This window comes from Micromys minutus (genome assembly GCF_963924665.1).
Source record: "Micromys minutus genome assembly, chromosome: 24".
Lineage (NCBI taxonomy): Eukaryota > Metazoa > Chordata > Mammalia > Rodentia > Muridae > Micromys > Micromys minutus.
This window is the reverse complement of record NC_137959.1, coordinates 38,928,935-38,956,687: the sequence shown is the minus strand read 5'-3', so window position 1 is coordinate 38,956,687 and position 27,753 is coordinate 38,928,935. Positions and strand designations below refer to the sequence as shown.

The following is a 27,753-nucleotide window of genomic DNA, read 5'->3' as shown; positions in this document are numbered from 1 at the left end:
CTGGTTCCCAGAAACAGACCAATAGGGCTTTATTATTATCCCATTTTACAGATGAAGTTCCGAGGCTCGTCGTGATCACAAATTAAAGGACATGAATGGATAGAATCTTGAACCAGTGGCTTCGAAACGTTGGGCCCTGACTGTGTCTCCGTGGAGTGGGTTTCAGCCTGAGGCTCAGTTTGTTACTTGGAAGGCATTTACAAATATTTACAGGCAGGCTACATTCTCAGGAGTGCTGCCTTATGCTATAGAGTGTAAACAATTTGGATGAGCTCAGCTATTAGGCTGCTGAGTCCCTTGTTACCGTGGCATTGGGTATGGTCATTTAGACCTGTCTCATTTCCTGAGGTCACCTGGAGACTAAGCTCAATTACCCTTAGGCATCTAACTCAGCCCTCCTTTCTACTTGTGCCTTTGTAAACTTGTGTTGGCCACATCAGCCTCCCGGATGCAAAGTAGGGGCTATGGATGTTGGGTGAGCTAAGAAACTTACTGTTCACTGTCCTCTGCACTTAATCTGCTTTGGGAGGGCGCCTAACTGGGACACCTGTCAAGAGGCTATATCCAGGTTGGCCTTGTAGTGTTTTGCTTATTTTTTTTTTTTTTGCATAAATCTCAAAAGAATTAGTCTGAGTGAAAAGTCAGTTGTGAAAGCCTACCTACAATATTGTTCCGTGTCAATCACATTCTTGATAGGACAAGATTCTACAAGTCAGGGTCAGAGTCGTACTGTCATGGATCAGGGACTGAGGTGGGGTTCAGAAGACAGCTACAGAATCAAGACAAGAATGGACTGTTTCCTTCCTTGAATGAATCACGTCAGCTTCCTGGTTGTGTCAGAGTCTCGGAGTTCTGGAAGATGTTGCCACAGGGAAGAACCGGAGGAAGGAGCATCCACTATCTCTGCTTTTTACTACCTTGCCTGAATTTTCTGGTTATCTCAAAATTAAAAGGTTTCCAAAACTGGGAGGGTATAGGGCACATGTAATAAAATGTAACTACTCCAGGTGAGTGTGAGCACACAAGGGAACCTGCTACATCTATTGCATCTCGTGAATGCTTTAAATATTTAGTAAAGACAAAGCTCTCTGGAGTTATCCTCAGCCTTGAGTGTATACAGCTTTGCCCCCAGTGTCTACTCTTGGTCTCCTTAGCCAGGTGTAACAGAGGCAGCAGCCTGAGGGATTGTGTGAAGGACAAAGCTATTGGGCTGCAGTGATGACCTCTGTGGAGAACCACTCTTGGTTTCCCCCTGTTCTTTTTAACCAGGGAACAACAGATACTATAGTTTTTGTTGTTGTTTATAATTTGTGTGTATGTGTGTGTGTGTGTGCACTATTTAAAAATAGTGACATATATAGCAGAATATTTTTATTATACAGCAAACCTGCCACAATACAGTCAAAGGGACGTAGGAAAACTTGTAGAACAGTTCCATTGTCAAAACAGGAGAGCATATCTCTGGACTCAGGGTACAATATTATGGATTAGAGGAGGGAAGGACTTCCAGGTATCATCACGAGGACAGGGTTGGCCACAGCAGGTCTATTCACATGGGTTCTGAATGACAATCAGAAGATATTCCTTATCTAGGGAGAAACAGGAGGTTAACTCATATCTACTCCTCAGACACGTCATCTAGAGTAGACAGTGGCTGCACACCAGAATCACTGTGGCGCACTGGGAAAGTTTAGAGCACACAAACTTGACACAGCTTTTATGATCCCATTTGTCTGTTGTCCCTGGGCATGGCTAATTTTGATAAATGTTCTACAAGCGGTGTTCACGTGCAGTAACAGATAAAACTTTAACTATTTATCTGGTGTGATAACATGCTATCTGCTGGGGTTGTCACTAACACAATTAATCAGAAACACTGGGAAGACAATTCCCCTAAGGAAATGACCCTGTGACTTTGTCTTCCAGTAGACTAGCTGGTCACACTCACCTCATAGGGAGGTAACACCTGACAGGCTTTGGATATACCTACTATTTTAGTCCCAGGATAGACTGCCACTACTCAGGAGGTCCAAGTGCTGTGTTTCCAGCATCTGTTTTGATAACTGGTAATTGTAAGGGGGTGAAATTCAGCTTCTTCAAAGGTCAAATTATTTCAGTAATTTTAAACCACTTTTGAGTTTGGCTCTTCTGAATCAAACTTTGTTTTTGTAATAAAAGAGCTTTATATGTCATGATACATATTAAAATCCATATCTCCATCAAAACTCCACAGTCCCCCAGTCTTTGAAACAAGGTTTTAAACCAGCGAAACAGAGAAGCCTTTGAAGGAGAAACTGACATGTCCGGTTACCTGGGGCTACCATGATTTCGTGTTTCTTCGATCTGATCCTAAGAAAAGTCAGGTCGTTCTGGGGGTCAATGTCCCTGACTGTGCTCTTGGCCTTTATGGTCAGCTGGTGGAGAAGACCTGCATACTGAACCGTTGTGGAGTTGTCCAGGGTTGTTCGGATTGGAATGCCTGTGAAGATATTTAGTTGGGGGTTATTTTTCCCAGATTGTAAAAGTGGCACATATGTATGTACATTGGGAAAACTCCTGGGGGTCACTCCTCCTTGCAATCGGCAGGAAGATGGAGGGCGGCTCTTACCGGCTGGCATCAAGTCTAGGTTATTATGCGTCCTATCATCTTTTCTCTCCACGTGGAGTCTTAATACAGCTGAGTCAGGTGGTGTCTACAGATTTCACTGTGGCTTCACTTCATTTAAGTGAGAACACGCAAACTTCCCTTGTTGAAAATGCCGTTGACATTACTGCTCCTCTCTGCACACTCATGTACTGTATATATGCTATTGTAGGATCAGTGTACTGCTTGGGAGTTTGGTATTTGAAAATTTTAAGCAGTGAATGTGTGGTGAATATTTCATGCATAAACAATCTGGAAGCTGTTAAGTGATTATTTTAATTATTTTAATTGATGCATACACACACACACACACACACACACTTGCAAAAGGCATCTCACTTTTTAAATACGTGGTCAATAACATGAGATTTGTCTGATTCCCTGAAACAAGAGCCACCAAGGGACAGCACTACCTACACCAGAGAGTCTATCCAGTAGGGGTGTTCCAAATTTCTAAAACCTCCCACAGTTTTAAAGATTTATTTATTAAATATAACGACACTGTAGCTGTCCTCAGACACACCAGAAGAGGGCATCAGATCTTATTGCAAATGGTTTGAGAGCCACCATGTGGCTGCTGGGAACTGAACTCAGGACCTCCAGAAGAGCAGTCAGTGCTCTTAACTGCTGAGCCATCTCTCCAGCCCCTCCCACAGCCTTTTAATCCCTAAATTTTATGTTAAAAAATATGGTAGCAAGGAGACTGACTTTTCTGGGTGGTTGTCCCTGGCTTGTGCTCCATTTCCACATTATTAAATGTGGCCTCTTGTGCTCTCTGCTGCTGTGTTATATGATATTAAAATAGATTAAATCGATTGATGCAATTAATTAAAAAATTCTAGCCAGACAAATACACAAGTCTGAGTCAATTCAGTTCAAAGCTATTGGGCCCTGGTTGGGCCGCCGAGCACAACATCTCTTATGAGGCACCAAGCTAGGAGCTTTGTGCACATTATATTTGATGGAAGATAACCTTCGTGTTGAGAACTACCACACAGGCACAAACTCTAGGGAATTTCATTTCAAATTGTGCATTCACTTTAGGAGGGACACACACCAAGAGTCTGTATCAGAATATAGTCAAATTCCTCAAGCATCTGAATTAGGGCCAGTCAACAAAAAGCTTAAGTGACACCTGGGTTTTCCTCCCGAAAACATAGCCCTAGAAATTAATATTGATGATGAGCATTTTTCAAATCTATCTACAAATCACTATTGTAGAATTTTGTTATTCTTCCTGAAACTCTGGGAGTCTGTCAGTCTTGATTCTAAAACAGACTAGATTTCCATCTGAACAGAAAAGAAGAGCAGGGGGAGTAAGAGGAGGATGAGGAGAAGGGGGAGGAGGAAGAAAAGAAGAGGAGGAAGAAGAGGAGGAGGAAGGGAGGAGGTTGGCATTCATAGGGCAACCTAGTCTGTAGATGAGGCATCATACAAAACCATTAATTTGGACTAGAGAGATGGCTCAGAGATAAAAAGGTCTGCTCTTCCAGAGGTCCTGAGCTCAATTGCCAGCAACCACATGGTGGCTCACAATCATCTATAACGACGTTTGGTTCCCTTTTCTGGCCTGCAGGCATACATGCAGGTGGAACACTGTCTACATAATACATAAAATCTTTTTTAAAGATTTATTTATTTAATGCATGTGAGTACACTGTAGCTATCTTCAGACACACTACAAGAGGGCATCAGATCCCATTACGCATGGTTGTGAGCCACCATGTGGTTATTGGGACTTGAACTCAGGACCTCTGGAAGAGCAGTCAGTGCTCTTACCCACTGAGCCATCTCTCCACTCTAAAGAAATTTAAAAAAAAAACCATTAATTTCTGTAATTTTAGTTCTTGGTCACTTTCCCCAGAAGGAAGTCTGTTTTTCATAGCCAAGAAGTCACAAACCAAGCATTTATAGCCAGTGGGAGGCAGTGGTGTAGCAGGTACCTAACTCTAGAGAGACCTTTGGATGGGCAGTTTTGTTTTATATCTTAAACACTGCAACCACTAAAGTCTGAATGGCTAAGTGTCAGGATAAGAAATAGAACTCAAATAAATTATTCAAAGCATAGATGACAAAACTGTGAATCAGAGGTTTAAGCTGCTTTGGTTGTTTGTTCATAATTTAGGTCGATAAATTACAGGGGCCCCTTTCTGAGAAACACATGCATAGCCATGGGAATAGGATGTTTTCATTTTCGAAGGAAGACAGTAAAGAGGTCGGGCTGGGGAGTTATCTCAGTGGCAAAAGTTTGCCTAACAAATGTAAGTAAGACCTTGGCTTCTGTCCCCAGTTCCCAAGACCAACCAGCTAACCAACCAACCAACCAAACAAACAAACAAACAATCCTGAAATATTTAGTGGCCTCTTCTTTGTACTGGTTAAAATTAATTTATTAAAAGGTAATATTTAGGCTGGGAGTGGAGGTGAATGCTTGTAGTGGTTCAGATAGAAATATGGTTGTTAGTTTAAGGCCAGCCATTTTCGAAAAACAGCCAAAAGTAATTTTCGTGTGTGTGTTATGTAGTATGTGTATGTGGTGTGTGTGTGTGTGTGTGTGTGTGTGTGAGTGTCAGCTTCAGGGGATGCTGTATACCTCCTGCAGCACAGGAAGTGTTTCACTGGCCTGGAGCTCACCATGTAGGACATGTCACCTAGGCCGACAAACCCAGGGATCCTCCTGTCTGCACTTCTCCAGTGCTGGGATTATAAGTGAGCACCGCCACATTCACTTGGAATCAAACTCAGCTCCTTCCGCTTTCAAAGGGAGCACACTACCAACTGAGCCATCCCGTTGGCCTCAACCACTTCCTTCCTGAGAGACAATCATAGGTCCTAGTTTCTTACACAGCCATCCAGAAGATACTAAAAAACTGATTGAAAATTAGCTTGAATTATCACTCATGTGATTACTATAATCCTATGTTTAATCTTCTCCTTCCATCCCTCTCCTTCCTCCCTCCCTCCTACCCTTTCTCCCTGCCTGCCTTTCCTTCTTTCCTTTCCCCTTTCTCTCTTTCTGTGGTGATTGGAATTGGACATCAAAGCCTCATGTTTGCAAGGTAAGCACCCTACCAGGAGGGAGGGTGTCTCCCCAGCCTTGCCCTCCATGTGTCTTCCATATTTGAGTGTGTACATGCATCTGACTGTGGAAACAATCAGGAATTACTGACTACTGCTTTGTTCTCTCTCTCTCTCTCTCTCTCTCTCTCTCTCTCTCTCTCTCTCTCTCTCTCTCTCACACACACACACACACATAATGACAGGTAGTTCACCACCTTGCTTCAAGGATGTGTATTTGTGTGTATAGTCTTTATTTTAAAAGCACTCTAATATTTTTACTTAAGACCTTTGGGAAATGGTTGGGTTCAGAGAACATAAGGATAACTTGTCTAAGAGGAGGTAGAGGGTTTGTCTGCCTTGATATCCACATAACCTACTTGTCCTCCTGACAGGCCTTCGGGCTGTTCCCAGTCTGTGACTTCAATTGGCCAGGCCACGTAACCTGTTGTTGCATATTTGTCTGTTTTGGAAGGAGATGTTTCCAGACTGGAGCTCCCTGAACAGAACGCATGAGCATTTTAAAATTTGGTAGTGTTGGATTTATTGCATCAGGCTGAAATGTGAAATCTGCCGTCCCAGGTAGCTGGCTCGTTCTTTTGTTCCACCCTGTGTAACAGCTCATTTTTGCCTTGGTGGGTAGATTGTATTTCAGAAGAAAAGGAACCAGCTGGATGGCTGATAAAATCTAATGACATTCAGACGATGGATTGTTGAATGTGTCAAGAATATTCAGAGTCAAAAACCTGTACATAAAAGCTTGTCTGTAAGAGACTGTAGGACAGCTTTGAGTGCTTGGGAGGTGGATATTTACATGTCGCTATTACAGAGAATGTTCTTCTAAAGGGGAAACTAAAATGAATGAAGAATTCACTGCCATCCAAACCTAGACCACTCGGAACCAGAAAATCAGAGTAGCCCTCTTGCTTGTCTTAAACAGGAAGCCCAGGTCTTAGAAACGAAGCAAAGGCTTACTACACAACCCGGAATAAGATGCCATCTAACCAATAGACTCTGCAGGCCTATTAAGTAAGCGCAGAGGCAGGCTGATGATGATGTTAACACACTGTCTATAGTGTTCATCCGCAATCACTGGCAGAGAACCAGAGGGTGGTAACAGTGTCCTGGGTAACTGCCCGGGACGTCCACAGGGCTGCGAAGCTCAACTGTGCTAAAAGCCATCCCAGCTACACCTGAGTCCGCCATTGAGACTGAGTGTGTTGCTAGACTCAGGTCATGCGACTTACACCATATACCATCAGGAAACACCTTGGTCATGCTCTGGCCATTAACCATCTGACCACAAAAATAAGCCCCGCCCTTATATTTTTGAGGAGAACGTTAATTTGATTTCAAGTCAAAATCAAGTTTCCACAACTTTTCAAAAGTGCCCTGAATTCTGACATAATATTATCCTAGTTGAAGTTAGAGAAAAGCCTAATGGTATTAAAAGTAACATTTAAAAATATTTGTTTATTTTATGTGAGTACACTGTAGCTGTTTTAAGACAGATCAAAAGAAGGCATCAGATCCCATTACATGGTTGTGAGCCACCATGTGGTTTCTGGGATTTGAACTCAGGATCTCTGGAAGGGCAGTCAGTGCTCTTAACTGCTGAAACGTGTCTCTAGCCCCCTAGAAAATAACATTTTGTTGTTGTTGTTTTTATCAAGAAACCCAGAGAAAATTTCCCCAAGAAGTGCAGGAAAGCAAACTTTACTTCTAATTTTGCTACTTGGGGAGAGTCACTCTAACATCTGAATCTTTCCTCCTCATTCTTTTTCATCTTTGGGTGTGGAAGGGCAGGGCAGGGCATCACACACCTTAGGCTGGCCTCAAACTCTCTACATAGCTGAGGATAACCTTGAACTCCTGATTCCATCTCCTGGGTTCTGGGATAATGGACATGTCCCACCATGCCCTATTAACTCAAACGGAGCTAAGGCTTGGTTCATGCTAGTCTGGCACACTTCCAACATGGCACCCGTGTTTACTTGGAGTATTCATTTGCACCTGGCTGTATAAATGATCCAAAACCGTTTCCTGTTACTTCATCCCCTGCTTTCGGTCTTGGATCTAAATCTTTTCTCCCTCATTACATGATGTTCTTCAGGCATCTGATGTGCCTCACTGCTTCAGGTGCTTGAGATTAAGGCATCACAGTGAAACCGCAGTAGCACCATCGACCTCAGTGCCACAGGAGATTGTGCCTCTACCGGGTTGAAGTGTTCTCTGAAATTTAAGTCCACCCTGAACTTCAGAAGATGAGCTTGTTTGGAAAGAGGTTCTCTGTAGAGGTGATCAGTTAAAATGAAGCCACACGGGGTCAGGGTGGGTCCTTTAGTTATAGTAGGGTAACACCATTGGTCTGTAGAGTAAGCTATAGTAGATAATCAAAGACTTTAATACCAACAGACACTAGTAAGAGGCCAAGATGCCTCCAGCTAAGGAGTTCTCAGAAAAACCATGACCCAGTGACATGCTGGCTTGAATTTCAACCTCTCAGGTAGAGCTGTAATAAACTCCTGCATAGTTTAAAAAATATCTGTGGTGTATGCATGTGTTTGTATGTACACGATCACATATGTAAGTCAGAGGCCCACATTGGGATCTTTCTCTATCATTTTTATCTTAATTTTACTGAAACTCTTTCTCAGAGAAACTTGAACCTTTCAAATTCATCCTGCTGCCTGGCCAGGGAGCCTTAGAGAGACCTCTATCTCCTCTACCCCAAAAACTGGGATTCCAGGAACATGGCTGCTTTACCTACTGTCTTAGGATTTTGCTACTGTGGACAGACACCATGATCAAGGCAGCTTTTATAAGAACAACATTTAATTGGGGCTGGCTTACAGGTTCAGAGGTTCAGTCCATTATCATCAAGGAGGGAACATGGCAGCATCCAGGCAGGCATGGGGCAGGAGGAACTGAGAATTCTACATCTTTATCTGAAGGCTGCTAGAAGACTGGCTCCCAAAGTAGCTAGAACATGGGTCTTATAGCCCAAGCACAGAGTAACACACCAACTCCAATAAGCCACACCCACCAACAAAGGCCACACCCACCCAGCGAGGCCACACCCACTCCACAAGGCCACACCTACTCATAGTGCCACTCCCTGGGCCAGTCATATACAAAGCATCACACTGCCTTTTCACATGGGTTCTGGGGCTCGGGTCCTCATGCTTGCCCAGCCAACAACTTTACTGGCCAAGCCATCTTCCCAGCTCCCATTTCTACTATTCGGAGCCAATGAGTGTGTGGTATTTGTTGTCGCGGCTAAAGGAAACTCACAAGGCGCCTCAGCTAAATCACACAGGTAACTCATGTAAGTCGGTGTGAGACCATGGAGCAAATACTTGGAAGCTGAACCTGTTTAGCCAGGGCTACAGCAAGAGTGGACCACTACTTGCAGTTGGCAGGGATTTCATTTTATTTTATTTTATAAAACAGGTCAAATGTTTCCTCTGCAAATCTCAACCAAATAAAAGTTCTCAGAAATTCTTTAATTAGAGCCCTATTAAGTGTTGGCTATAAAACTGGGCACTTGACAGTCTTCACATCTAGCTGCCACAACCAGCAGGAACTGGGGTTATTTTTCCATCCTTAATGACAAGGAAAGTGTGCAGAATTTCAACTGTCTCTTTGCTGGTAGTTACGCGATAAGCGTTTACTGACTGATTACACCACAACACCGAGCTGGGGATCGGCCAGTTCTATGGCTGCACTGTGAATTATGCGAAGCGGCTACTCTTATTTCAAAGGATGCTCTGGAATTTTTGGCACCTCTCACTCTTACAGATGCCCGAATTAGCAACAGGACGAATTAGCCGGAACCTTTAAGAGGTTGCACATGGAGCAGCAAGAAGTAAGATAAAATGCTATGCTGTCTTCTATTCTGAGAGAGAGAGGGGGAGAGAGAAGGGGGGAGAGGAAGGCTTGAGTGAAAGTACGCATGCGCACTTGTCTGTAAGCGGTAAGCGTATGTGGAAGTCAGGACGTTGTTGGAGTCAGTTATCCAGTTATCTCATTCTAGCCCTGGCTGCTGAAGATAAAACTCAGGTCTTCGGGCCTTTACCCACAAATCTGTCTTTGCAGGCTCACTGTGCAGAGGTGAATGGTTCAGAGTCAGTGTGAGTCCTGGACCAGCATCCACATTTCATAGCTGGCAATGTGGTGTGCCCTCCTGCCCGTTATTTACAAGACTGTGCCTGAAACACCATGACATGAATTCCTGTGTGGGAGGACCCTAGGGAGACTTGGAGAGGGGGCCGAGTGGGAAGAGATATGACCAAGTTACATTATACATATATATAAACTTTTCAAATAATGCACTAAAATCATTATTAAAATAGACTTTTAAAGGGTTTTAGTTTTAAACTATGATAAAGGAAACTGTTAATTTAAAATGAAGGTCGAAGCCCTCTCTGTAACTGTAGCCTTTATAACATTAGGCCAAAACCAAACTACAACCACATAATTTCCCGTCTTCAACAAGAGAGCTTTGCTGGTCCTCCCAAAGTGATGTTAATTACAAGAGTGACCCTAACCCTTTCTGAAGATGGTGCTGTGTTGGTGCTTTTGGGTGTGTGTGTGTGTGTGTGTGTGTGTGTAGAGGTATTGTAGACAATGCCGGTGTGGCCCCGGGCTCTCTAAATGGATCACCTCTGTGTGTTGAGCCCAGTAAGCCTGTGGCAAGAGTTACCTTCTGCATTGACCACCATTGTTCCAATGACCCCTTTGTGGCTCTGGATTCTCTTCAGGGTTTCCTCCACTTCCGTCTGTAAGAGATTGGGGCCACCGTTAACTAGAAGAATGTCCATGGTCATGTCAACTCTACAGAGAATGTCTAGAAACATAACACCTAGTCCCCTATTTCTTTCACAGAGAGATGGAGACAATATGCCTGGGAGTTTGGATCTGTTCCAAGGTAACAGATTCCAAGGTAAGCTTGGAACTGTTGGATCTCTCTCTCCCTCCACCCCCTTCTGTCTCTCCGTTTCTCTCTCTTTAAAGATTTTATTTATTTATTATTTGTGTGTATGTGAGTACACTGCAATTGTCTTCAGAGACACCAGAAGAGGGCCTCGGATCCCATGACAGATGGTTGTGAGCCACCATGTGGTTACCTGGAATTGAACTCATAACCTCTGGAAGAGCAGGCAATGCTCTTAACCGCTGGGCCATCTCTCTAGTCCCCTGTTAGGTCTTTTACGTGGACTGTGTAAGGAGCCCCAACTTGCATATAAGTTAGATAGATTGCTGGGCTTCAGTCCCAATGAAGACAGAGAGCGTCACAAGGGCTCCCTAAAGCGTATGTGTTCTTGTTGGCAAGAAGGGCAGTGTTTGTTTGTTTGTATGTCATAGCTTTTAAATATTTATAGGTCATGACCATATCCTCCAAGTACCCAAAAGCTGCTCTTTCTGTGACGCCTCTGTTACCCTCATCGGGGGTTCATTCTGGTGACCAGACTTACAAAGGGCATTCTATGCAAGCATTGTGTGGCAGGAGGCTGGAGTCCCTGCTTGTGTCTTGGTTTAAGCTGAATGTTTGGCTGTGAATGTCTATGTTTGGGATTCACAGCTGGGCTTTATGCTCACCTCTTGGAGCTGACAGTGACTAAAACCACTCTGTTCCCTGTGCTGTCCTATGCTTAACAGCACAGTGCGAATATTTACATTTCTTTTAAAATATTATATAGATACATATATAAATAAACATATGGATGTTTGTCTGCATGTATGTTTGAGCACCATGTGCATGCCTAGGGCCAATGGAGGCCAGAAGATGGCATCAGATCACCCAGACGTATAGTTACAGATAGTTGTGAGGTACCAGGGGGTCCTGGGGATTGAACCTGGGTCCTCAGCAAGAGGACCTAGTGCATTTAACCCCTGAGCTCTCTCTCTCCAGCCTCATATGGAATACTTTTGAGTATTTTTTTATGTTGAGATAGGATTTCACACTATATAGCTGGTCTTGAACTTGCAGCAATTCTCTTGTCTCAGCGTCCTGAGTGCTGGGACTCCACACAGGCATTACCATGCCCCACTTAGCCTGGCATTTTTGTGATGAGAGTCTATTCTGTCATTTTCTTTCCCAGGATCTCACAAGTGAATGTCACGTTACTTCAGTCAGAGACAGGTTTTCTTTCCCATGTGGTACTGGCTTTCCTTACGATGGACACTATCGACATTTAATTTAGCAGGTTCTTTAAACCACACCATGGCCCAAAGCTTGGAGAAATGCATCTGTGGAGGAGACCTATCATTGCTACCACAGGTTAAAAACTGGTTCCCTGTCACCAGTAAGAGGATGGTAAAAACAAAGGGAGAAAGTATGTTTTTAGATTTCAGTGCCACGAAAGCTCTGAACCTGAGGTTTTCTCTAAAAAGGAAAACAAGATATTGCTAGTGACAGCAATAGCAAGGATCTGATAGGGCCAGGGGCAAAACCAAAACCAAACAAAACACCAAATAAAACCAAATAACAAGCATACACAAAACACCCCCTCCCCCAACCAATCAAACAACAAAACCCAGACCCTAGTACATATAGACATTATTTTTCCTTGGGGCATATCTCTGACACTTGGCATTTCTTGGTCTCCTTGTGTTTGGCACAGATTATCCACAAACTAAGACAGTTCTGATCATCTTAGGAGAGTGTACAAAGCATGGACCTCTTCTTCCTCTCTTCCTCCGTTGCTCCTCTCCACTCTGCACTCCTCACTTACCTTTCCTCTCCTCCAAAGTGGTTCTCTTCTGAGTCCCAGACCCCCATTGCAACCCCCTGAGTCCCTAGGCCACCCATGTACCTCCCTTCCTCTCCCTTCTCCTCCCTTCATTTTCCTTCCCTTCACCCCCTTTTCCTTTTTCTCCATGCCATTCCCTTCATTTCTTTTTCTCCCATTTCCTTCCTTCTCTTCCCCTTCTCTTTCTTTTTCCCTTTATGTTTTCCCCTCTTCCCTCCCCTTTCTTTTCTGTGCAGGCGAAGTTGGGGTAGCATCCCCCCTTTCTCTCTCCATTCCTCGCCTCTCCCTCCATATTTTTCTTGTTTCTTGCTCATTCCCCAACCCCCTTCCCATTTTCTTGTTCTCCAGGTCCCATTCTTTCTCAGTCTGGGATCTTTCTTTTTCCACCCCCTTCATCGCTCTTTGTAAACTTTCCTGGCACCCAGACTCATCTCAGCACCTCCCGTTCTCAATGGCGCCCCTTCCAGCTGTCATCCAGTAAATGATGAGACCCTCCCAGGACAGCTGTGCACATGAGTCTCCCCCTCTGCCCTTCCAGTTAAGAACCCTGATTTACCATCGCGCCGGTGGGACAGCTCCACTCTCAAGCCTGGGCTGCAGTTTCTGTGGACGGCAACAACGCTTCCCCCGTTGCTAGGAAACCAGGCAGGAAGTGGCTTCCTGAAGGCTATGGGCTGCGCCTGCGCAACGGTCAGGCTGTTTCTGAAGCCCGCTTTTCCGCCCGGCCTGTGGCAGGTTGCTTTGCTCCGAGCAAAGGGGTTCTAGAAGGCAGGCAAGGACGTTCCTTCCCGATGCAGCTCAAGGCGATGGGGTTGTGGGAGGATGCGGTCCCTCACGAGTCCAGTTTCCCTTCTTTCCCATCTTTTCTGGCGATGTGGCCGCCACCTGTCCCTGGAGTCAGGCAAGAGCAGCTAACCACTCTACCGCCCCCACCTGAGATAAAAGATGCACACATGGGTGCAAAAATACCATCGTGAGATATAGTACTATCTATATGGGAAACAATAATTCGCTGTGGATATGGTAGCACTCAGGGAAGTGCTCATGTCATAAAACCAACCGATTTCACTTTATCGCTGAGTATTTGGTCCTAGAGCTGAGCCGATCTAGATGGTCTTGAGCCATTTCTGTTGCTGTGATAAAAAATAACAACAAAAAAAAAAAAAACAAACAAACAAAACAACAAAACAAAACAAAACAAACAAAACAAAACAAAACAAACAAACAAAAAAAAAACCAACACCCTGACAAAGAGCAACTCAAAGGAGAAAGGGTTCCGTTTAGCTTACACTTCCAGGTCGCAATCATTGTTGAAAGTCAAGGCAGGAGACAAGCATCTAGTTAGATTCGCACTCAGCAGGGAGAGAGAATGAGAGAAGGGAGGGAAAGTAAGAAAAGGTAGGAGAGGAAGGGAGGGAGAGAAAGAGGGAAGGAAGTCTAGGCTTGGCTTGTTTTTTCTCTAGTCCTTAGACAATTCAGGACTTAGCTCAGGGAAGGGCATCTCCCGTATTTAGGCTGAGCCTTCTCACATCAGTGAACACAAGATCATCTCCACAGACATTTCTACAAACCAACCTGATGTAGACAATCCTTCACCGAGACTCTCTTCCTCTGTGATTCTACATTGTGTCACATTCACAATTAAAACTAAGTAGAAAGAACAAATCTGGGGTCCTTGCAGCATCTCTGTCTGAATTACATAAAGTCTTGACTTTCTGTCCCACCCCCCTCCCCTCCTGTTTCTGATCAAGGAAATTTTTACTTGAATCCTCATACACCCATTTATTTTTCTTGTAAAGCTCTGGCAATGCGCTGTATCTGTCTGTTAACTTGAATGAACAGAGGGGCCTTCTGCATCCACACTAGGTATGAGTTCCCTCCTTTCTGGAGTCGGGTGTCACACTGGTTCAGTAGCTGGCAGTTGTGATTGTGACTGGAGGCAAATGGGATTCCAGCAGGAGAGGTCTGAGCAGGAGAACCCAACAGCCTCAGAAAGAAAGAAGTGGCCAGGGTGACTTCCAACCTGCAGGTAAGTCTGGCGCCATGCATAGGAAATCAATGGGGGAGGGTATGAACTGTTTTTTCCTCACTGACCTTTCCTTCCAAGGAAGTAGCTAAGTTTAATTTTGATGCCTTCTCTTTGGTGTGGGAGTATGATGGATATCCAAGGGTGCTGCACCACCTTGGAGGGATCCAAAATGTTCTCTGCCCCACCCTAGGTTCTGGGGATTCTTTCCACCCTCCCCACCACCTCCCATCTCTGCCCCTTTCTATAAGTTCATACCAAGTGCTAAATAACCGCAACTCCACTGAAAGTGTTAGTGACTGACTAAAACTTGCACGCACATGGAAAAACCAAAGCGCAGGCATATTTTCCTCTTCCTATCACCTAACTGTCAAAAAATAAGATTTTCTTCTGAGCGCAAGGGGTCTCTCTTGTTTTTTGACTGTCTCCCATTTCTGAGTAGTCCAGTGGGATTTTGGTAATGTCATGAAGTTGACTTTCCCCTTGGAATTTTATTTACTCTTTTATATGGCTTCAGCACTCTGTTGGCAACCATTGAGATGGTCTGCGTCGTGGGTTCATTTTCCTCGTGAGAGTTTCCTATGATTTGCCAGCCTAATCCAGAGGCCAGAAGATGTCCGATCCCCTGGAACTTGAGTTACACAGATGGTTGTGACCTGCCACGTAGGTGCTGGCGATTGAACCAGGTCCTCCGCCGGGGCAACCAGTGCTTCTGTTTCTGAGACACCTCTCCAGCCCTCCCAGACAAAAATCATGTGTGGCTGTGTGTGTATAGAAGTAGGTATAGAAATCGAACATTTACCAATAATAAATTATAAAAAAAAAAAAAAAAAAAAACATTTGAACACAAGCCTTTGGCCTACATATAATCCTGCCATTCATTACAGAGAAAACAATTGTGCATGAAAATAGGTAGGAAGTGCTTGTCTGTCAATGTAAGAATCAATAATTTAATACTGAGGAATGGTGATAGGAAACCATTAGAAATATTTGTGGGTTTTTTTTTTTTTTTTTTTTTTTTTTTTTTGTAATTAAACATTAGTTTCTATAAGAATAGGAAACTTTCTGCTCAAACCACCATTGCAACCCTTAGCCTTAAGTTTGAGGGGTGGTGTTTGGGTGGTTTTAGACACCATTTGCTGACTTTGCAAGGTGAGGGCATACACAGTATTGAATGCACCTGATGTATGTTCAGAGCCAGAGCTGCTGTTAGTTTGGCAGCTCCATCAAGAATGGCAAGACACCTCATCATAGTCATGCTGTGTTTAATTCTGAATTAATCTTTGGTCCTTGCATGTCTAGAAAATTTTTACTGTCTTTTGCCAGTTATTTTATTGGTGTATAGTTCAGAATTCCTTTCCTATTACCAATGTCACAAGAGGTTTCATTTTTTCCCCCAAGGATATTATTAAATGAACAGGATACCATTAGTATGTCCTTCACAGCGCATATGTTAGAAGCTGGATCTAGTTCACACTGCTCTCATATGTAGATTAATGTCACTGAAAAAGCACACTTATTATCACGAAACTGGGCTGTTGCTGTGATAAAATACCCTGACAAGAGCAGCTTATGGGAGAGATGGTGCGTGTTGGATCAAAGTGGTAGGTTCCATCTCTTAATGGGGAGAAGGCACAGGGGCAGAAGCTGGGAAGGATTAGTCATTTTACATCTTTAATCTGGATGCCAGTGCTAAGCTTGCCTTTCTCCACTCTTACAGAATCCAGAACCTCTTGCATAGGGAATGATGCCACCAACAGTGGGCTGACCTTCCTTCCTCCATCAGAATATTCAAGATAACATGTAAGCTTTAATTTTTCAAACCCTAATTTTAATATGGGGTTTTAAATGCTTTAACCTCCCTTCTAGCCCACTACCCACCAGAGGTAGTGGAAAAGAAAGGTTATTAGGATATGGGGGAATTAGACCTGTTCATAAATTGTTCTTTGGAGAAAAATCCCATCTGCATTGTCAGGAAATCAACAGTTCTTGGGATTCAGCAGCAGCAGCTTGATCCACTCACAAATACTTCACAAATATACCAGTTTAGTGGTGTTTGGATAACAAAACCAAATCAGCAGTGGTGGCATAACCATCAGCATATGAAACAGCCAGACCTCAGCAGGAGTGATCAGGACACCAGGGATGCCAGGAAACATTCTCTGCTGAGTCTCTCTCAATGAACTGAAGATCAGTGAAGATGAGAGACTAACTGTGTTGAAATACTAGCTGTGAAAGCAAGCCTCCTTCACTGTCCGTTGGGTCCTATTTATACTCCCTCCAAACATCTTGTGTTCTCCATGGGTCTTGCCTTACCATATGTCTTGCCTCAGCATGTGGGTCTGTCTTAGCAAAACTCCTCATGAGTCTGTATCAGCTGATATCCACTGTTGCATAATTGTGACTCCTTGCATCTCCCACAGCCTGAGAAAGCTGAGTGGGTAGTTGGAACTCTCATTCCTGGTAAGTGTTCAGCCATTGTCCCCAGCACCCAGACTGTCAGCAGAGGCTGACTGCCACCCTCTTACTGATCTGATGGTTAGCTTTAATTGTCAGATTGTTACAATCTAGAGTTTCCTGGGAAGAGAGACTCAAGGAGTGATAGCCCAGATCCACTTGGCCTTTGGGGATGCCTAAGAGGGAATTTCTAAATTGGGTTAATTGCTGTGGAAAGACTTATCTTGATGTGGGCTTCAAGATGGTCTGGCCAGGGAATTGTGTAAGAGCAAATAAAAGTGAGAAAGTGTGCACGCACGTATCCATTCTCTGTGATCTAGGGTGTGAATATGATTGGGAATGGCTGTTTCAAGTTCAGAATAACTTCCCTGCTTTCATGGCTGGTCAACCGGAGCCCTCTCTGATCTAAGCTACTTTTTACCAGGGTGTCTTCTCACAGTAACATCACAGAGACTAAGGGCATTAATCCCAATGATTATTCTAAATAGTCTAAGTTCATGGATTTTAAAAAAAGTCAGAGTGCATTTTAAAAAAATGTTTTAACCCTTTGTTATTTACCAGAAAGTGACTTTGGTCAGAAGTAAAGCAGGATGAGGCCATTAACTCCCCCCCCCCAAATAAAGTCAGAGGAAAAGACTGTAGAGCAGTGGTTCTCAACCTGTGGGCTATGGTCTCTAAAGGCGGTGAATTTCACTTTCACGGGTTGCCCAAGAGCATCTGTACGTCAGATATTCACACTACAATGCATGGGTTGCCCAAGAGCATCTGCATGTCAGATATTCACACTACAATGCATGGGTTGCCCAGGAGCATCTGCATGTCAGATATTCACACTAATGCGTAGAGCTGTGAAATAGCAGTGAAAATAAATTTTGGTTTGGGGCCACCACAACACGGGGCACTTTAGTAAAGGGCTGTACCGTTAGGAAGGCTGAGTCGCTCTGCAACAGAGCAAAGCAAGTCATCAAACAGGAACATCACATAATGACAGGAGGGTCAAGCTGCCACCGCACCATACAGAGCCTGGCACTGTAAACATATAACTGAGCTGCAAGACACACGAGAGGAAACAGAATGGTACGGTTGAAATAGCCATGTTCAGTGATAGTGAAGACATCCGTGCCTTCGCTGGAAAATTAGCAGAAAAGCCAATCAGAAAGCCACGAAGGACAGAAGATCTAAAATCTTCTACCAACAGGTCTTAACTGACGTCTGTAGATCAGACTAACCAATGTCAGTGACTAGATAGCCTTTGATGTGCCCACAAAACATCACCCAAGAAAGACCACACTCTGAGCTGTAAATAATCTCCAGCAAACATACAAAAACGAGCAGCAGTTGGTGTGTAGTTTCTGACTACAGTAAATTCAACCCTGAAGCCAATGACGCTGATAGAAACATAATAGGAAAACTGTGTAAACAATGGAAAATTGCCCAATTCACTGCCGAATAATCCATTGCTCATAAAAGGGGAAAAAAGATTTTTAAAGGGCGATGAACTACAAACTGAAACAAAATAGAATACAATATGTTAAGTCTATGAACACAATCAATACAACTAATGGCTCTAGATGCCTCTTTTAGAAAGTGTGAGAATCTTAATCTGGACTCTCAGAAATCCAGAGTGGGGAAAGAGTCAAAGCAAATCTATCTGTTGTAATTGTAAAACTCCATGTTGTGGTTTACATTTGACCCTAATATCCAGCGTGGGGTGGTTGGTCCACAGAGAGAGGTGGTACTGTGAGAGCTAGGGCACCTTCAAAGGCGTGGGGTCTGAGAGGCAGATGTGGATGAATCGATGCGTCACACTGGAGTACCCACACCTGATGGTACACCGCTCTCTGTTCCCTGGTTTGCTGTCAGGTGGATAGTCTAACAGCCCAGTCCTATCACCATAGACCAGCTCTCTCTGCCATGCCTTCCTACCACGATGAACTGCAACCTTCTGAAACTGTGAGCCGAAATAAAGGTCCTCCCACCAGGTCTGGTAAATTTATCCCAGTGTCAAAAGAGCAACTAATGCATTTCCCCCAAAGGAGTACTCGCCAGAGATCTGCAAGAAAATTCCCCCAGAGGTTTCCAGTAGAACCCATGCCAATTCTACAGCACCAGAAAATGGAAGGGGGAGCCTCCCTGTTCATTCGAAGAATGCCTTCATGGTGGCATTGCCCCACTACTGAATCTAAACACTAAGAAGAAGTATAAAGAAAGAGGAGGAAGACCCAAAAGCAGAAAGAAGAAAAGGCAGAGAGGCAGACAGGCAGGCAGGCAGGAAAGAAGGAAGGAAGGAAGGAAGGAAGGAAGGGAGGGAGGGAGGGAGGGAAGGAGGGAGGGAAGGAGGGGAGGAGGGAAGGGAGGGAAGGAAAGATGGAGGAAGGAAAAGAAAAACTATAGACAATATTTTCAGGAATACATGTGAAATCCTTAGCAGAATATTGCATTGTAAAACCCAGAAAAATATTCGAAACAATTATACAGCATTACAGACTAGGACACATCCTAATGGTGCTCCAGGGTAAAGAAGAAAATAAAACCACATGATCCTGTCAGTGCAGGGAAAGCATCGACACTCAGTATTGGTTCGCGATGACATTGGCTGCTTTTGTGTGTTAACTTGACACAAGTTAGAGTCGTCAGAGAGGAAGGACAAATGGTTGAGAAAATACCCCCGTGAGATCCAGCTGTAAGGCATTTTCTCAGTGGGTGTTTAATGGGGGAGGTCCCAGCCCACTGTGGGTGGTGCCATTCCTGGGCAGGTAGTGTGTGCCAGGCTGAGCAAGCCATGGGAAGCAAGTCAGCAAGCAGCATCCCCCCATGGCCGCAGCATCGGTTCCTGCCTCCAGGTCCCAATGCTGCTTGAGTTCCTGTCCTGACTTCCTCCAGGGATGGGCTGGGATATGAAGTTTAAGCCAAATAAACGTTTTATTCCTCAATCTGCTTTTTGCTCCTAGTGCTTTGTAGCGACAGTGGAAGCCCTAAGACAAACTGGTGCCAGTGTCGTGGGGGTATCGCTGTGACAGACCAGACCTGTCTTTTGGGGAGGACTGCGGATGGACTTTAGAAACTTTGGGCTGGAAAAGCCATTGAGTATTAAGAGCTCTGTGGAGTTCTCTGTGGGAGCTTGGGAGATACGAATGTTGAGAGCAAGTGGCATAGAGACTGTTTACTATTTTGGTTAAATATTCTGTGGTTCAGGTTAGCTAGGGCTGGAGAGTCAGCTGTGATAAAATACCAGAACTAGTAAAGAGCAACTGTTGTGCCACTGGGACAGTTGATGCTGGTCAGCTGGAGCCGAGAAATCAGTGGTGATTAAGAAGAAATCAGCACTGCCGAGGTGAAACCTTCTGCAAGTGTTTCCCCGAGAGCACAGAGAAGCTGTGTTCCAGAGGCAGCCATATCATTGTACCTCATGTTGGACCGCAGGACTGGGTCACGTGGAAAAGTCACCCAGACGGTACTTGTTTTGGAGGCACAAAGGAGTCATGGTGAGTAGCTGAGGCTTGGAACTGTGAGAGGCCATTGGTGAAGGAGCAGCTTCAGCCTCAGTTGAAGGCTCAGGACTGAAGTGGTCATGCAAGAAAGGTTGAGGTGTGGCATCAGGAAGAGAGCCTTTGACAGTCTGCTGGTGCAGCTGTACCAAGGGACCCCAGCAGGCTTGGAGATGCTGGAGCCATGAAATAACCACCAAGAACAGCAGCATCAGGGCCGTGGAGCCATCCAGAGCATAGAAGATAAGCTACGTGTGCTAAAAGAGAGCAGAGCTGGAGAAGTGACCCAAGGCCAGGGGCCCAGAAGATTGTGTGTGGATCCCAGAATTGGACATTGACTTATATACTGTTGGATTCAAATTGGTTCAAACAGTGACTGTGGCCTGAGGTATTTAATTTTGATTTTTACAGGACCTCACAGCTGAAGGACATTGAACTTTTAAAAGAGATTTTGGAATTTTAGAGAGATTGGATCTTTTTTTAAAGAGACTGATGTTTTAGTGTGTTTTAAGACTGTGAGAGGTTTTTTTTTTTTTTTTAAAGTAATTTGATGTTTTTAGTATGGGATCTTGGGGACGAATAAGGAAGGAAGGGTTGTGGCTTCACAGTGATGTGTTTGTATATCAAGTTTGAGTCATCAGAGAGGAAGGAGCAACAGCTGAGGAAATGCCTCTATAAAATCCAGCTGTAAGGCATTTTCTCAATTAGTGATCAAGGATGGGAAGGCCCAGCCCACTGTGGGTGGTGCCATCCCTAGGCTGGTAGACCTGGGTCCAAACGAAAGCAGTCTAAGCAAGCCATGGAAAGCAAGTCAGTGAGCAGCATCCCTCCATGGCTTCTGCGTCAGCTCCTGCCTCCAGGTTCCAGCCCTGCTTGAGTTCCTCCAAAGATGGGGCATGATTTGGAAGTCTAAGCCGAATCAACCCTTCCATCCCCAACTTGCTTTTTGGTTATATTTTATCACAACAGTAGAAACTCTAAAACAATTATTGAACAACAACAAACCCAGGCATGGTTGCCCTTGTCTTTAATTCTAGCACCCAGGAGCCAGAGGATAGAGGATCTCTGAGTTCGAGTCTATCCTAGTCTACATAGTAAGTTCTAGGCCAAAGTTACATAGTGAGGTCTTTGCTTAAAACTACTGCCGCCAAGATCACCCCTATTACAGCCACCTCTACCCACAATGACCCCTGCAGACAAATCCCCCAAACCCTTAGTGATTAAGGCTTAGACTAAAAAAAAAAAAAAAAAAAAAAAAAAAAAGATTTTCTGTACATTCAGAAGGAAATCTGTGTAAGTTATGTGTCAACCCCTTTAAGGTGGGAGACTGAATGCTCTCTTCCCAAAGCTGAAAACAAGAAAGAGCGTGTCTTCTTTGTGTTAAAAAAAAAATCAAACTGGTTCTTTGGGAGGTTCATACCAGGTGATCTGATCGTAATTATCCTCGCCCTCCCAACCATTTCCAGAGCCATCGCCTTCACCATCCACCCAACTTTGTGCACCCTTTTTAATTTTCTTTTGAAATCTTCAAGACAAATCTGTGCTGCCAGAAATAGTGCTAGACCGGCGATCTTCCACAGGGGCATGGTTGGATTACCAGGGCCTACATTCCTGGAGGAAACAGACCCCTCCTTTTCCAGCAGCTAACCCTTGCCAGTGGCTAGAACAGGTAGAGATCAGATAGTGTACTCAACTCCTCTCTCCATACTTGGATTCGGTCTAGCCTGGGCTTGCGTAGGTTTCATGCATGTTGTTGCAAGCATGGTGTGTTCACATGTGCAGCTGTCCTGTGTCCACAGGATGTTTTCATGTAGTCACTACTTAGCTCTGGTAAGTGACTGTCCCCTCTTCTTCAGTGATCCCCGAGCTTCAGAGTGTGTGTGTGTGTGTGTGTGTGTGTGTGTGTGTGTGTGTGTGTGTGTGGAGTATATATTTCCTTTAGCATCCTGTAGCCTTTACTTCTGTACACTGTGGGCAGTTGTGGGTATCTAGGCCAAACATCATCTACTGCAAATAGGTAGAGGTTTCGATCTCTGGGCATAACAATAATGTATGAGGAATCATTTTAATACATGTCCATCAAGCAGTGTAATTGTAATGAGATCTTCCCTGGGGCCGATAACCTGTCTAGCCATGAGTTCTTACCCCAGCAACAGCCTCAGATATGGCTTTCAGCTTGTGGAGTGTGACGTAAATCCAATCAGAAAGTGGTTTGTCACTTCTATGATATTCGTGCCACCGTTGACATCTTGCTATGCCGGTCAATGCTGTGCACTTCTGGGTGTGACCAGTGACTGCTTTTCTCCTCTGGCAGCCTGCACAACCCCTTCCAGAGCTATGAAAGTTAGCCAGCAGGTATGAAGATTCCAGACCAACACACTGGCTTGATTTCTCCACATTCTATAGCTTCAGTGCACGCTGGCTTTAGCAATAGCCACAGTCCATATGGAACCACACTGCCCAACAACTCCAAAAGGTTGTGGTCCACCCACTCTCGGCATTGGGTTTCTCATTATAAATTTAGCCTACGGTACCTAGGAGGGAATTATCACCCAGTTACAGGTTATAGGGTATCTGCTCTTAATGTAACAGGGTACCAGAACCTTCTAGGCAGCACCAGGAGAGCAGGAAGTATTGAGAAAGAATGAAAGACAGCATCATGCTCACACACACGTGGTATGAATGTGGCAAAGCTATGGGGGTGTAGAGAGGGATGGAGGGAAGGAGATACCGAAGAGGAAGGAGCAGGAGGGAGGGGCATAGGGAGGCAGAGAGGTGGGAGGCACAATAAAAAGAAATTTTGTTTTTTTAAAAAAAGTCACAATGATACATAATTCTCTGCTAGCAAGTGATTTCTTAAAACAGCAACTTTGCTAGTTTGTAATATTCTCAAGATCGAAGAAGATGCCGGATAGTTTCCTAATGTTTGAAAAAGACCTCAAGCACCATCCAGACGCCAATGCGTGGAAATAGGCCTGCGATGCTTCTCAAATCCTCTAGGTGGTGCTGCAGTGACAGCTATTGGCTGGGAGCTTTTGTGTTCCTTTAGTTTTTTTTTTTTTTTCTTTCCTCCTCTTAACCAGGAAACAAATATTTAACTTACTAAATATCTTATACTTACGGTTAATTGCTAATAATGATACCATTGATAATTTATACATCAAATTTACATTGACGCTTCCTATATTCAAGGTACTGCACAGAGCACATTTAAGCCTACGTCTGTAGCTGACTGTTCAGTTAAGATGTTACACGTGGCTAAAGATTTCTCTGCGCAAACTTGTGTACTTACCACGCTTACACCGAGTCAGCCGGCGCTTTGTATGCAGCCGTGCCAAATTAACGCTCATCAAAGGAGCTGTTCTTTTCTCTGCTTTCCTTTTTAACTACTTTTGGGGATTAGGTTAAGTAAAGAGATTAAGCTTTGAGTAAGTCCTGGTCAGATCTTGACACTTATCTTTGCTAATAAAGAAAGACCAGGAGGTCACTCGCCTGAAATGGCCCACGGTACATGTGCAGGACACCCCCTTCTTTATTCTAGAAGCAAATTGGTTTCCGAGGTCGGATCCACTGAGATGCCGGCAGTGGTCTGAAAAATTGTGTTTGATAATTGCTGGAATCTTAATCAAGATTTTATTAAAATCAATATTTGATATGCTGCCCGATTTAATTAAATTAAACCACAGAGAAATGAGCAATAAATGAATTTGAAAATTCATCCCAGGATAAGGCATGTTTCTCTTAATTAGGGGAGCATTTGAAACCTTGGGCCAAGCAGCTGCTGGCCGTGAAGGCTGGAGACAGAGGAGAGCCCACGTCTGCGCAGAGTGAATATGCAAACCTTGGGCTGGGGGTGGGCTCTGTTTCTTGCTTCCTTTTCCAAATGAAGTTCTTGTAGATGCGTCTTTTGAAGTGCAAGAACCAGGCCCCCATGCATTTGAGGGTGGCAGCTGATAAATAGCAGATGCGGATTTTAGCTCTTCTACCTCGAACTGCTTAGAACCCGGCAGGAAAGCGAGAGATGCTGGCCCATTTTAGAAAAGGCTTATTGGCCAAACGGTTTCTTACCTAAGAAACAGGGAGTTGTCTTGTGCGAGTGGGAGACTGGGCTAAAAAGTGTGCGAGTTAGTATATATAGCATGTCTGAGCCCCAAGGATACACATTCGATCTACCACATACTTCATGGTGGTTGGGAGTGGCTATGGGTGTCAGTAACAAAGCATCTTAATTAGGATTAGCTAATAAAAACATGGTGGGGTGGGAGGGGGAGAGGGGAGGAGATACAGTCTCAGGAGAGGCGCCTTCTCTCTCCAGGGATACTAACCGACAGTTAATGCTACACACCGGGACAAGAACTGCACCTTTAATTAGAACTTCAGAACCAGAGCCTGCAGTTTTGGCTCTTAAGTCTTAGTTTTCCAGAGAGCCAGCTCTAGGAAATGAAGGTGGTAACTAGTGGGGTCAAACCCTGAACAGCTCCCATCCCTCCCTTTTTATTCAGTGTGTGTTTGGGGGCTGTAACCGAAAAGTCTGTGAACCTGGAGCTAGGCTGGCAGCCAGAAAGTTCCAGCGATTCCCCCGGCCTCTACCCCCCAAGATGCTAGGGTTCCAAACACACATGGAGACATGCAGCTTTTAAATCAGTGCCAGGGATTTGAACTCAGGTCCTCCTGCTTGCAGAGATAGCACTTTTGTCCCCCGGGCTGGTAGTATTTAAATATTGCTTTCTACCCACTGAATACCCCCTCTTTTATTACAAAGTATTTAGAGACTTAAACACACACTAGGGCTATCAAGCAGACAACAGGATGGGGCATCGCCATTGTTGACAAGCAGTTCTGCCTGTCTTCCTAAGTCCTGATTGACCAGTTTCCTTTAACAGGTACATTTCCATTATCAGTGTGGTGACTGGAAAATGTGTCCCTCGCTCTCCTGACCCCCTCTCTTCGCCTGCTTGCCTTGTGGGACTGAGCATCTGCTAGATCCTTGGACTTCCATTCACAGCTGCTGCGGACCATAGTTGTGGAGTTGGGACACAGACTGTAAGTCACCAACAAACTCCCTTTCCATATAGAGATGGCCCACACATTCTGTGACTCTAGAGAACCCTGACTAATACAGGCCTCCTGACCTTCACTCTGCTCCTCCATGGTGACCGTGCTGATCCGTTATATGTTTGTCTAGAAATCCTCTCTCTGTCTTCCTGCGTCTGGCTTTCCTGACATTTCATGCATGCTAGACTTCATTTACCCCCAATAAGATTTTCATATACAGGTTCACACTAATATTAATATGCATATGTATATGTAAAGTTTCTTAACTTGAATATTGTGTAGAGGTGCCCTATTGTATACAACAAACCTAAGTTGATCACTCAGAGTTCGTTTTATACAGTTAATACCACAGTGTCCTTGCATAATGAGCTTTGGGTCTATAGTGGCCACTAAGAAATAAAGGGACACAGTGATGGATACATTCAGATGGGCAGAGTTCTAGTCATGACAGCTGGGGAGTGCAGACGCACGCTTGTTTCCCTCTCTTTCTATGAGATTACTTCTTGGGTTTCCTGGTAACAGCTCCCAGCATGCTTTGCATGCCAGGTTGTTTGTTTGTGCTGAATTCTCTTTAATCTTTCCTCACTATCATTGCCCCCAAAATTAGTTGTGTAGCTCTCTGTAAGGAATGGAAAGCTCCAAGAGATCTGGTCAGGGATTCTGTGTTTGCTGGGTCCAGGTGTGTCTCTGTTACCAAATCAGCATCTGAAGCATGGCAGGTTCAATAGTATTCATAAAAGTCAGCAACATAGATATTAAATTCTGTTCTGTTGATTCTTAGCTTCTGAACTGCAACCGTACCCCTCCCAAATCTATATAATTTTAAAGAAAAATCTTGTTGTTGTTGTTGTTGTTGTTATTATTATTATTATTATCTCTGTGTGTAGGGGCATTGTATACACTGTACACACAGTGTATACAGGTTCTGTGGAGTCCAGAAGAGGTTGTTAGATCTCCTGTGGGTCTGAAGCTAGAGTTATAAGCTGTTGTGAGCCACCTCACCTAACTAGGGTGATGGGGCTTTGAACTCAAGTTCTCTGAAAGGGCAGTAAGTGCCTCTAACCACTGAGCCATCTCACTGGGGGCCACAGCTTGTTCACATTCGGATGGATCAGGAGGGAAGCAAGTATGATCAGAAGCCAGATCAGACTATAATGCTCAAGGCTACCACCTAGTGGTCAAGCCCTGTCAGCAAGGCACAACCTCCCACAATGGAACTACCAGCTAAGAACCAAACACCCAACCTAAGCCTGTGGGGTTGGTTCAAATTCAAACTTCTTTTACATACTTGGATAATATTTTCGTGCCTGCAGTCTTGGAGGAGTGAGTTTCTGGCACCTATCTTTAGCTTCACTATTAAGATCTGCTGCTTATATAGCTTAGGATGAGAAACTGATGAGGGGGTAGGGCGAGATGTATTAGAGGGTGGATTTTCTCCTGCATCTGATGTTAGTGTCAGCATTGGCGGTCATTATCCCTCCTCCAGGCCACCTGCCACACGAGGAGATCCTTGACATGTCTGGCGAGTTTTCACTGCGTGGAGAAAACATCCCAGCGTCCTTCAGCTCGTCTTTGCTTTACTCGAATTCTTTCCAAATATGCCCGTGTTTGTGTGGCCACTGGAGATGTGAAGACATCCAGACTCTGGTTTCAGGAAACTCACGAGGAAGTAGGGGGAAAAAGGACCGTGGGGATATAGCAGTGACAAGAACCCTCTGTAGTGCTGTGACCCTTTAATACAGTTCCTCATGTGGAAGTGGCCCCCGACCAATAAATAGGAAACACCTGTGAAAGTCATTCACCCAGAGGAGTTGCGACTCACAGGTTGGAGAGTCATTGGCTTAGCATGACCACAGCCTAAAGCTTTGTGCAGTTTATCTGAAGGCAGCACCTGTTGTGATTTTTCAAACCTAATTTGTAGCTCTTTGATGTGTTCTCTCTCCCTCTCCCGTCCCACATTGTTTCCAGAGAGGTTCTCACTGAACCAGGAGCCCACTGATTGCCTAGACTTTTCAGACAGTGGATCCCCAAGATCTGCTTGCTTCCACACCTCTCCTCCACTGGGGTTGCAGGGATATGGTTCTGGTTCTGCCTATTTAAAAAAAAAGATGTATTTTTTTTTCTATTTTAAATTATGTGTATGACTGTGAGCCTGCTCTCAGGTTTGTATTCATGAGTGCAGTACCCACAGAGGCCAAAAGAGGGCAGTGAATCCCCTGGAACTGATGACCCTCCCACCCCTATGTGTGTGCTGGGCACTGAACTCAGTCA

The 27,753-nt window shown here is 44.4% G+C and overlaps 1 protein-coding gene across 1 annotated transcript; it reads right to left on the bottom strand.

Moving 5' to 3' along the window:
• Nucleotides 1-1,545: 1,545 nt before the first annotated feature.
• DYNLRB2 (dynein light chain roadblock-type 2) lies at nucleotides 1,546-12,485 on the bottom strand (the record flags this gene model as incomplete). The annotated part of the gene is made up of 5 exons (XM_080937143.1): nucleotides 1,546-1,589; nucleotides 2,312-2,479; nucleotides 10,407-10,508; nucleotides 11,881-12,089; nucleotides 12,439-12,485. The coding sequence occupies 5 exons, from the start codon at nucleotides 12,483-12,485 to the stop codon at nucleotides 1,546-1,548; spliced, it is 570 nt and encodes a 189-aa protein (XP_080793269.1).
• Between the last annotated feature and the right edge of the window lie 15,268 nt (nucleotides 12,486-27,753).